The 13,031-nt window shown below is 36.3% G+C and overlaps 1 protein-coding gene across 4 annotated transcripts in view; it reads right to left on the minus strand.

Moving 5' to 3' along the window:
• Positions 1-6,704, minus strand: part of lrp1ab (low density lipoprotein receptor-related protein 1Ab) — a 125,841-nt gene extending 119,137 nt beyond the window's left edge. For all 4 annotated transcript variants that reach the window (XM_079849083.1, XM_079849082.1, XM_079849084.1 and 1 more), the window contains exon 1: positions 6,172-6,704. In XM_079849083.1, coding sequence (XP_079705209.1) covers positions 6,172-6,268 — 97 coding nt within the window. In that variant the 5' untranslated portion in view covers positions 6,269-6,704. The remainder of the gene's footprint in view (positions 1-6,171) is intronic.
• Between the last annotated feature and the right edge of the window lie 6,327 nt (positions 6,705-13,031).

The raw sequence follows: 13,031 nt of genomic DNA on the forward strand, positions 1-13,031 counted from the left end.
ACACACACAATTTTTTTAGTACACACTTGGGGTGTAACGGTACCGTTCTCCACCCACGGTACGCACTTGCACCGCGATTCATCTCGAATCTGATGATGCACATCTATAAATGTTGAGTCCTCTTTCAAGTCTTGCACTTGAACAGACAAATTCATGTCAACTTGCCAGACTTGGCGAGTATCCTAGCAAACGTAGTAGTTTACGACTTAAGTGAACGTAAACAGTCGATAAAGACAATGCATTTGTATCAGTATTAGTGTACTGAATCTGTGCATTGTGTCTTAAAGTGACAGCAGACAAATATTCCTGCTTAAGGTTAAATCAAACAACAAAAGACAAGGAAATCACTCACTGCTCTTGACTCAATAGCTTTTGTAACTTTAATAATGATTCATCTTTAAAAAATTCATACAGATTATGCAATGTTGTTTTACATTTGATTACTTTATTACATTTTTCTGTACATAAAAATTACTGTTAGATACCTGAAAAACTTGAAAAGCACTGTTTATTTTATTTGTGCATTTGCTCTACTTTATTTATTTGTGCTGTTGCTTTTAGTTTTGATTATTTGTTCTTATTTTCTTTATTTTTATTTGACAGTAGTCCTTTTTTACCTGAACATATAGCGTAAACCGAACCGTACCAAAACCGTGACTCTAAAACTGTGACAAAAACCAAAGCGTGAGTTATTCGAACCATTACACCCCTAGTCACACATACAAACCACACTCTGACATCTATACCAACACACCCCCAAAATTATAACTGCATAATTTATGCAATTGGCTCTATAATACAGCACAAGCAGAAAATAGGAAAAAAGTAAGTATTTGCTTTATAGGCCAAACCTAAGAAAATTGTTCCATCTGGTAAAGAAATATAAATAACATTTTATTTTGAAGCTTTGCCAACAGAGTGAAAGCCTATTACAAAGAATGCATTTTATTATTAAATTCCCCTCGGATTAAAAATTGCAGTTTTAACTTTTAATGGGGACATTTTTGTCCTTAAGATCCTAAGTGTAACTATTTTGCGTACCTAGTGTAAAATTGATTTATAGAAGATTAGATAATAGATTTATTCCATTAAAAATACACACTTAACACAGGCAAAATTAATAAAAAAAATAAATAAATGAAAAAGACAAAAATGTCCTTAAGAAAGCAAAAGCTTAATACAGATTTTTGAGTAATTCAAACCTACTTTTCCGTAGTTCACAGAACTAGAAATTACAAACAAAATGCAAATAAATGAGCTCACCTGACTCATAAATATCCACTGTTTCTTTAAGTAAAAAAAATGCATTCCTATAAGGCTGACATTAAAAAAATCAGTTTTGACCTGGAAATGAGCAAATACTATACTACAAACCTGATCTCTGGATCTATACACAATATACACTAATTATAGAAACAGTAAAATATATTGTTAAAATATTTGTGCATAACCTAAGTAATATTCACGAGCTATAAGAATTCCCCATTTTGCGACCTCAAAAACCAGCACATCAAACAGCACTGACAGTGTGTCACAGATGCATAGACCCTGGAACTAATCCTTAAGTGAGTAAGCGGTCACATTTGAATATCTGATGTGCAGTGTTCACTTCAAATAAAGGTTACGTAACAGAATTTGCTGTTGCGGTGCTCTTCAACTAACAACAACAAAAAGAAATCCAAGCCTGAATGAGAATGTTACCAAGAGGTTTATAATGTAGCTCTATTCATTCATCAAATGGGGCAGAGATGGTGTGGGAGAAACGAATGGTTGAACGAAAACTGAATGTATGAGTAGATGTATTAATGTATGAATGTGGGAGGATTCATGGATTTATCTCAGACTATAAGAGGATTGTAGAAACCTCCGGAGTATCTGAGCCACAAAGACAGGTGTGTACATAAGATAATGCACTGATCAAGCAGAGGACAAAAACATTGGTTGGTTAGGAGGATCAGTGTTAATATTGTTAAAGAAAACTAAATGAAAACATAAGTAAAAATAAAACATAACCAGAAAAAAACTGAAACTAAACTAACATGTTTTAAAAACCAACTAATAACACTAAGACAGTGCTGAGAAATTTAAAAGCGTTAAACCTTTTTAAATACCAGTTTGCTCATTAACTTTGGCAGCCCTAAAATCAGTATTGTAATTCTCAAATAACTATTACAAATAGTTTTTGTAAATCGAAATAAAGCTTAAATAAAATAAAAAATATTAGATAAACAACTAAAACGTAAAAAAAACTTGTCCAACTAAATAAGATAATAAAATAAGTTTGTTAGAAGTACTAAAATGACTAAAACTTAAAAACAAATAAAAGCTAAAAGAGAAATATTTTTAAAAACCTGATAAAATTACACACATACAATTACTAAAACTTACACGGAAATTAAAATTAAAATGAAAACTGTAAATAAAAGCTAATTCAACATATTAATAAATACTATAATAGTAATAAATATTAAAATAACATTTCCAAAAAAAGACTAAAAATTAAAACTTAATAAAATGTAAAAATAAAATTAACTACTATGAATGAAAAATTTGCCAATACCAACAAAAACTAAATTGAAAAGTAAAAAAAAAAAAATAATAATAATATTTTTTTCGATTCCTGTATTTACAGACATGTTCTAAAGAGGGGTCAGCAATATACCGGTACGATTAACCAGAAGAAATTTGTCATCCGGTAGAGAATTTGGACTATCGTCTCTATTGCGGTTACGCTCACGTGATGTTGCTGTGCAGTCACGAAAGCTTTTTTAAGTATACTGTAGAACTGAACTGAGTGCTTTTTGCTAACTAATTGGGCGATTAAAAACATATACCTATGTGTTAAAGTAACCATATATTTGCAAGTCAACACAGTCATTTATGTCGTAAGTGAACATAAACTGTTGAGAAAGAAAACACACCAGTATATTTGATTCATGCAGTCGCTCTTAAAGTGACAGCACCCAAATTTACCAGCTGCTGTTATTAATGGTAATCAAACAACAAAAAAGAGAAAATCTCTCACTGCTCTTAACTGAATCACTTTTGTAACTTTAATAAAAATAAATGTATAATTTACACAGTGAAGATTATGCAGTGTTTTTAAATACATTTAATTACTTTATACAGCATATGTAGTATTTCTTATTTCTAGTGTTTGAAGTTCAAAGTGTTTCAGTTATAAGTCTATTTCATTTGAGTTTTTGTTCTATTTGTTTTCTTTATCACTGTTGACTGTTTTTTATTACTTAGGCTAATAACTATATTCTGATATATATTGTTTTCATGAAAAAATGACTGGTATCTTGATATAAGATTTGGGTCATATCGCCCACCCCTAGTTCTAAAGCAGAAAAACTGGTCTACTCCAACACTGAAAAAAGCATCAGTTCTCCTGTTCCAACAGTGATCCACACAAAGCCACGAGTTCCTGCTGTAGTCATTGACAGTAGACTGATTCCAGCTCGGGCCCACTCACCACCTACGCCTGAACCACTGCAAGGGTCACTCTGCATTCCATGAAGCCAAATGCTAACACATACATTAAATCAGTGCTTAGCATTACATGCCAAAATGTGATCTAACAGTGAGGCAATGCCTCTGCAGATACATACTCCCAAACCTGCACGCCAAGGCTGGTCACTAATGGTCTGCAGTGCTTTCCTATTGCTCCCCTAAAGTTAGTTATGAGGTGGTCTAGAATAATGGCTCTGCTCTATCCAGATGTTCCAGAGAGCGTGGAGGTGGAGCAAGACAATACAACACAAGAACCTCCACCCTGCCTCTGTCCGCCAGACCACTTCCTCCTCATTTTTCAAAGAGCAGACAAACTCCCAGGTCATTCACATAGCATAAAACCAACATATTACTCTCATTCCATGCCAAGAAAATCTCATCTCATTAGTTTCATGAATGAGGAGTGTTCAAATATAGAATATTTGTTTATGACAGTAATCTTTACGTTCCAGTATAATAAAAATACCCACATCCCTCAGGCACCAAATCCTGTCTAGACAAGATAACGGTTCATCTGAGGTCTCCTGAGGTTCATTTGGTTCATTTTTTTGTGGTCGAAACTCGCAACTAAACCTATTATCAGAGATCAGCAGAGGCGACTCATCTGCGACAGTCAAAATCATCTGACAGGCCGCCTGTCTGTGGTGGCTGCAAACAAGTTGAACGACTACATCACATAACTTGCGACACAATTGTTCATACGTCATTGATTCAACAGTCATATAAATTACACAAATGTTTCCATAAGTAATTGAAGATGACAGATTAATGTAATGATTTAAAGGGATAATCAAAATAACTAAATATGTTCTTTTGTGTTCCCGGCGGTTACATTTTTTGTCCATACAATAAAATCAATCCGCTCCAAAAACAACACTGAACATCACTGGCTTTCATTTTGTAAGTATTTAATGAGAATATTCCACAGAGATAATAAAAGTCAAATAGCTTTGGAATGCCTTGAGAATTAATATAAGATGATAGAATTAAAAAAAGAAATTGCAGTTAAGATGTGATGCACTACCTAGTAAATGACTTCTGATCAGGCTTACATATGCACTTATTTCTCTGGCATGAGCATTGCATTTAGATCTGCATAATTCAAAATGTGGGCCATTTTTCTGAGCCCTACAAAAAAGGACTGTTGCATAATTTATACAGATGTCACAGAAAACTATCCGGAGTATTTATTCAAAAGGCATTCAGTGTGCTTTGTAGGCACTGCATTTATGTGGGTCGTTACTGTTAACATCACAAACTATAAAACAAAAGCTATAAAAAGTAATAACTAGGTCAAGCTCTTTGGTATTTTAAAATATTTAGCCAACTTAAATACCTCAAACTGCCTTGGAACAATCAGATGTGTCAGACAAAGACAACCATACTATGAATTACTTTGGTGGTTCTCAACTGGTGGGTTACAACTCAAAAATGGGTCACTGCTCTGACAGAAGGGAAAACAGAATGCTAGATGCAAATATTAAAATGTAACTAACCAGATAAAAGTGCACAGGCTTGACAACACTAAAAAGGGAGGAAAATGCTACTCGAATCTTTTAAATCAGTGTCCAATCATGTTTCACGGTGCAAGACATTTGAAATTTCCATAAGCCAACACAGATTTGTTTTGTGGCATGGTAAAAAATTACTATTCAATAAAAAAAAGAGAAATATTCAATGGAATTACATGAAATACAGGTTCATTTGCAGCATAAACTTGGTTTGTACCATTTGAATTTATGACAATAAGAATATTTTTGTTTCATTTGGAATAATAATTAAAAGTGCCTCTGTCAAAATCTGGGTCCTGAAGCAAAACTAGTTAAGTGCATACTCGGATTCAAACCACTTCTAAATAAACTAATTGTACAAACTTGGCATAAATTGGAGTGCAAAGACATTATCTGATTTTGGATTCCTGATTGTGGAGAGCAACTAGCCCTGATATATCCGTCTCAGATTATGGTGTTTGCGTCACGCAAAACAAACGCTAAAGAATCGACAAGACTCTTTTGTTGGCGATAACGACTAAACGAAGCACTAGTGCCTATCCGTGCACTTGAATAGACCGCTAAGAATGCGGGAATATGGAGCCTGTCCACTGCATGCAAATAGACCTGTGGCGAGCTCCGCTTTCACTCATACTGTAACAATTCACCCAAGCACGAGAATAACATTTGACAGGCGTTTGAATTCATAAACGACTACAGCGAATGCACAGGCCTATTGAAGCTATTGCAATATAATTCAACTCCCACATCTCCAATCTGTCCCTAATGGCACAAACGCGTTAAAAACCGGGCGATTTGTAGCTTCTCTGCACAAATGCTGATAGTGCGAATGTTTCATAATGAAATAGCGCGAGTCTGGATGAGGATAACAAGGACGTATGTAGCAATCACAGCACAGGTGATAAGAAAACTGTGCAAATACTCAGTAACTCAGTACACAGCAAGCTATTTAATTTATTCCAAATCGATCCCCAAACCTGAAATAATCACATATCGCTGCCCACAGAGTGCGTGTCGAAAGCAGCAGCCTGCACGTACTGTACGTTAGCTTGGTCACTATTACCAGGCCATGTCTGAAAACTTTACAGACTGTCTTCCAGATGCATGCATGGACAAAACAACACGTTTAATCGTGGTTACTCACCTTCAATGGCTCTGGTGGGATCTACAACCTCTACTGCAAAAACTACTCCCAGGTAGAGCAATCCAACAGCCAGCATGTTTGCATTGTAAGATGGCATTGCCTATGAAAATATCACAATTGTTCACGTAAAGCTGGATTCGAACACCTCATCCAAACCTCACAATTGTCCGCCGTGGTCTGTTGTTTCTTGCGCCCTCCGACACGCTAGAAAATGTAGCTGAGCAGACAATATGCGCGGTAGAGAATGTATCATTCAAATGTATAAATATATATAAAGGCTTTTCCAGCCTAAAAAGGCGAGGTGTTGTACAATGGCACGGTCATGTATGTTGCTTACTGATTAACAGCATGCAAACAGAGGTTTATGGTGCCTTTTTTTTAAAAAAACGCTTTAAAATCAAAGCGGTCTTCTCTGTGATGAAATTATTCCTTTTGCAAAATGAGGATAATAAAAATACAAGATCGTCAGTTAGCGGTCCTCGCTGCAAAAATAAAATAAAAAAGGCTCCTCTCTTCTGTGCCCCACCGCTTCTGATGCTGGTGGTTACAATTTAAGTGAGGGGGGAAAAGTGGAGCCTCTACTGGACTGCTGCATGACGTCACCCACCTCGACAGGAGTCCAAAAAACTCAAAGCCCTACGCGGCACTGGGCTCCTGCGCATGCGCGGCTCAGCTTACGGATAACCATTTGTTTTCCCCCTCATTCGGTGGAAACTGATCCCGCCACGCAGCCATCTTGGCTCTTACTTCATTGGCTCAAGTAATTCATTTGTATGCCTATTAATTGACTAGCCTATATGAAAGATTGCAATCAAATAATGAAGTTTTAAAATTCACATGTGGTAATGAATCTATTACTTTAGTTTGTATTGTATGTTTTTCTTCAGCATCAATGATACACATGATGGATGAAGAACACAACAAAGAGCCTACTTGGCTAGCCTACTTATATAAATAGTAATAAAAATGACAATAAACAATACTAAAACCAAAATTAATGTTGTTGCTAGTTAGTTATTGACTCCTTTGAGGTACGTTTAGGTGGCTAAAATTTCGCCTTTTTTGTATTTTGATTTATATAGCCTAGATTTTAATGCACCGTTTTTTTTGTGTGTTTTTTTTTAATGCTGATACATGACAAGAGGGGGAGTTTCCTTTTGTGGGTCTTTTTGTGCCTTCTTGCTTAAATTCACATGTCTTTTATCCAGGAGGAAGTTTAATGTCACAGTCCAAGGAACAGACAAACACATATCTGGAAGCTTGGAAAATCCACCTCACTAACAGCAGGAAAAAGAGTCATGAACTTTCGTTTCATACAGCCCAGACAAACAGCCCAGGTAGTAACTGTACGGTTATTTATCATGTTAAGACTGAAATTTAATTGACATAGAGTAGCTGTGCAATTAAGTTTCGCAGTTTCTTTTTCTCTATTTCTTTGTTCATCTTCGAATTCTTTTGTCTCTTTTCGTACACAGATGACATGGGTCCATCTAGTGGTCAATATAAATTATTGCATTGAGTGGAGTTGGTAGTTGCCAAAGGTACTGTATGTTCTCAACTCTTCATAAATAAAACAGCTTTTCTAATTATATGGGGGGGGAAATGCATTTGTAAAATCGGTTCAAACAACACTATTCGTGATTGAAAGAGGGGAGTTTCCTTTTGTGAGTCTTTTTGTGCCTTCTTGCTTAAATTCACGTCTTTTATCCAGGAGGAAGTTTAATGTCACAGTCCAAGGAACAGACAAACACGTCTCTGGAATTATCTGAAGCTTGGAAAATCCACTTCACTAACAGCAGGGAAAAGAGTCATGAACATTTGTTCCATACATCCCAGAAAAACAGCTCAGGTAATAGGCTTGTGTCTCTGAATGTGCCATTTTCTTATATTGTGTATATCTTGCACTCATTTATGCATTTACACTTTGAGCACCAACCAGAAACAGAGAGACACCACAGTCACATAGGCTGCTATATTGTAAATAGGCCTTAACTATGCTTGTTCTTATTATAATATATTCAGAATAATGTGTAAGTGGCCTGGGCTTTACAAAATTTCAGCATGGCACTTACATGGTGAAAGTATATAAATAAAACATGACAAATTGTATAATTATTAAATACTTTTTAAAATCTTAGTTCTCTCTCAACATTTGTAGGGTTTCTATTGCAACTAACTTAAAATAAGTTGAGGTATACTAAACTAAACTATAATAGGTATAAATTAAATAAAAATAATAAATGATAAATGACAAAAGCATAAAGCAGAATTACTAAAACTGAACCAAAATTAAAATGAAAACTGAAAAAATAAAATCTAATTGGTTTAGACTTTATTTTAAGGTGTTACAGTGTAATTATAGGCTATATTAATATTGATTAAAACATTTACTTTGTAATGGGATTAGGATTTGGTTTAGGGTTACTATGCATAATTTACTGTTATTACTAAAAGTTATTTAAGGCTGTACCAGTGTATAATAATACCAATAACAATAAACAAGAGCAAGAAAATCAGTAGGGTAGGATGGGGGATGATGCCCCCCTTAATAAAAATTTGTATTTACTTTTAAATTGTATCATATCTAGATACTGTAAGTTCAGCATGTGACGAAGCATAATCTGAAATGTTTTATTAGAAAATAAATAGAAACATTTGCTAATTTAATTGTTATTGCACAAAATATTAAATTTTATTGTGTCAAATATTAAAAGAGGGGTAACATGGCCCCTACTGGGGTAAGTTGCCCCCACCTGGGATAAGAAGACTCCAGGTATAGACATATGAATATTTACTTATTAAATTGCCCATATTTTAATTGAAGATATGTCATAATAGCAACACCATAATAATGATTTCACTTAACTAACCTATAAGTTTTAATGAAAGCAAAGATGTCTAAAATCTTCATCTAATTCATACTGAATAATAACCCCATTACTTACAATAATTATTCCATTTAAAAATAATAACACTATTAACAACATGCCACTTGCCTCATTAACAAATAGACACAAAAAACATTAATATTCAACATAATACAGTATCATAGATCACTATTTTCCAGAGACACAACACATAAAACATAAAATATCTAATTAATTCCATCAAAGTGTCCTGGCCACTGGGTGGCACTACACACCAGCCTATATTAGTCTTACTCTTCTCCATAAGCTGACCTTAAGGAAGAGTGCACATTTTCTACATTTTATTTTAGCGCTTTTTGTTCCACCCTCTCTAATAAATCCCACTGTTGTACATTGAACAAGATACACAGCTCTTAAAGATTTTACAGCTCCCACTGAAGCGTAGCCTAATATACTATTAAGTGCGCCCGGCTGTTGCTGACTTTAAGAAAAATCCTGTCAACAAAAAAAGTAGCTATACCTCCTTGCCAAACATGAATCATGCCCAAGAATGATGCATGGAATACCGCCATAGACTTCTTTTTAAGGAAGGTCCAATAGATCAAATGATGTCATGTAACATACAGCCTGTTGTGAATCAGTGATTAATTCACAGTTTTTATCTTCCTTGATAGTTTCCTTGTATTGTTTGGTACACTCTGTACTTTCAGTTCTTTTATACCACAGTTTTAAATCTTGGCTGAATAGCCTTCATGTCTTTTAACATCTGATAAGTTGGGGGGGAAAAAATCCTACAAAAATTTAAAAAAATACATTCTTCATCCGAATGACATCTGCAACTCATAGAGAGGTCACGACAACAGACAGAGTCTCTGATGTGGGACATCCATTCCAGTCGAGTCTTTTGGGAAGATGTGCAGCCGGCAGATGTTGTGGAAAGAGAACAGCATTCTGGCTATGTGGAGCATCTGGGAGTAGCATAGTCGGGATGTTTGTTCGTCCACGTGCCTCAACATGTATCTACCCTCATTCCCCATGCCTCACTGGGAGAAAGGCTTGGGGGTGGTGATAAAGCTCATTGTACATTGGGGTATAAATCCAACAAGCTCTTCGTCTGACACAGCATGACAACCATGCATGCTTAATGACCTCCTCCCCCCTAGGCATCTGTGACAATCTGTGCATTCAACTGTCTCTGAAACTCACCCAGTACAAGATTTGGCTGCCAATTTGGGTAAAGCAACCTCTTTTTTTTCCCAGTTTCAAGTGAGCCATTAGATTTGTCATCTTGTGCCACTATGAATCTGTGGTTTATTATGCGTATACCTATCAAAACATGTGGACTCATCCAAGAAACCTTCATTAAAGGGAAAGTTCACACAAAATTCAGTCTCCATTTATTCATCCTCATGTTTTTCAAACCACAAAAAAAGATATTAAGCATGTCCATGCTGCTTTCTCCATAAAATGCAAGTGAATGAAAACCTATAAAATCCCATAATAGAGCTTCATATTCTTCTCACGACAGATATTGAAGTCGTTATAAACAGAAAACCTTTCTCTCATTATAGCTCTGAAATCTTATTTGCGAACCAATAAAATATGGTATCTCTGACGTCAAATCTGATATAACACATTGACATGATGTATTTGAAAACCGTGAAGCAGATTTAAGAGCAAAAAGCGGCAAAAAAAGATCAATAAACGTCAAACTAATGTAGCATTTCAGGATGAAATGGAAGTAGCGACAGATCTTACGTATTGTGACGGACATCCCATCAAATTAGCGAGAAAAAAAAATTGTAGGGCTGAGACTTGTTTCTATCCATCAGGTGTTGGCTGGATTGTGAGATGTGGGCGTTGCCAGCTTGTAGGGGCGGGGTTTAAGCGGACTAAATGATTGGAGGAGTCCTGCATACATCACCAGAGAGAAGTCTGTAATTTCCCCCGGGAAGATCCAGTTAGGACATTTTGATTAAAAATGACCAGCTCAAAAGCAATTTAAAACAATAAAACACATGCATGGATGAATCATTCACAATAAGATCTATAACATGCATTTAGAAACATATTTCATGCCAACTTCAACTAAATTAAGTCATTAGCCTACTCAAAATACATTTGCTTTATTTCAGGCAGTGGATGCACCTCACGCTCAACAATTGACATGAAGATTGATGCGGATCAGTTAGCAGAACGGCTCCTGACTAGCAGTGGGGGAAAGAGATCTGTGTGTGTGTGGTGTCCTGTGAGGCCTACATGTTGTGTGGGGGTTGATTTGAGACAGTGCCAGCGTAAACAGTCCCAGACCACATGTTCTCTCAGGGCAAAGCGCTTGGCCACTCTCCAAGCACATCTGCACACAATCCCCCGCCTTCACCATCCACAGTGCTGGAGACTGAGCTGGTTACAATGGGGGTGGGGGGGGGGGGGGTTGCACTGTGTTCCCAGACTCCACCAACCTGCTGCAGACAGTCAGGAGTGCGAGAGACGAAAAGTAACGATTTATTGATTAGAATCACTCAGTCCCTGATGATTTGGTTTTGGTGTTATTTTGCGTGCACGCATCTAGGGGTTGCTGTTTGTATGTAGCCTATATGAAATAGAAAATGGACCTGAAAACGTTACGGCTCAGTAATAGCTCATATTGCATAGCTGTGAGCCTTGCTTTCCGTTACCTTTGAGCGTCACCCAAATGTGTGAGAGCGCTATGAATAATTGGCAGCAATTGAGACCTTTTCTCTAGTGTGCCTTCGTGTTTGTGTATGCGTGTGAACATTGGGTAAATTACATCACACATCTTGGACTGTGGGATGTCTGCTAGGCCAACATTACTCCTCTGGCCCACAGCCTTGAGAGAAGAGACATTGCATAAATCAGGCCTGTGAATCTCCCAGCCCTGCACTGCAGATGTCACCGCGCTCAGAATGTGTTTGCATTTGCCAATGGTGACAGTGGAAAGATATGGCTGCGGCGTCCTGTTTGTGGTAAACAAAATATTTGCAACAAAATATGGAAATCCTAAAACGCTTGAACGTATGCGACCTGAAAGACAATGCATGATCTTTCTGTCCATTTCCTTCAAAGGAAGACGTCCTAAATAGCAGGTTAGGAAGTGAGCCAGGCTTCCACAGGGTGATAATTACGGCAAGGGCCATGCTGACAACACCTGAAGAATTCAAGGTATGCGCAAACACCAAAGATATTCACAACCCCCATCAAGACTTCATCCTCCTGCTGCAAGCCACAGTCCCTCTCTCGAACACTATTTTGCCTTAGACTTGTGGAAAAGCTGTCGATTACTTGATATATTACTTCACCATCCTTAATTACGTTGTCATCGTTTTTATTTGAAATATATCAAATATTTATGTCAGAAACAGCGAAAATGTGCTGCCCAGAAAAATATGTATTGTGCAAAGAGACAACCTTAATACATATATTGTTCAAATGTTGATCTCAGTACTAGACAGTAAAGACATTTATAATGTTACAGAAGATTTGTATTTCATATAAAAGCTTAATTTAACAAGGAATCCTAAAAAAAGTATCATGTTTTCAACGTTGATAATAATGTTTCTTGAACACCAAATTGACCATATTGATTTCTAAAGACTGGAGTAGGCCTAAGCCTGGCGCCATGACTAGACTAAATTACATTTTAAAAAATATAAAAATATAGGTCTATTTTTTTCATAAGGTGTTTGTAAGTATCTTTCTGATGTTAGATTTGCTCTGTGGAAGGCCAAACTGTTTATCTTGTGTACATACATTAGCTCAGTGACCTTCATTTGTCCAGGAAAGCTTAAAAGCTTGGAGACAAACTCTTATGTTTAAAACCGTATTTTCTGATATTACCCAAGGTGAAATTGATTGCAATACTAAACCGAAATCTCGGCAAACCATAAATCATTTCCGAATATGGATGTACATTTCCAGTCCTGTTTAGATTCTAGAAATTCTTTGAGAATGCCCAGCAAGGCTCTAATCATT

The sequence above is a fragment of the Squalius cephalus genome, assembly GCF_949319135.1.
Source record: "Squalius cephalus genome assembly, chromosome: 18".
NCBI classification, from domain to species: domain Eukaryota; kingdom Metazoa; phylum Chordata; class Actinopteri; order Cypriniformes; family Leuciscidae; genus Squalius; species Squalius cephalus.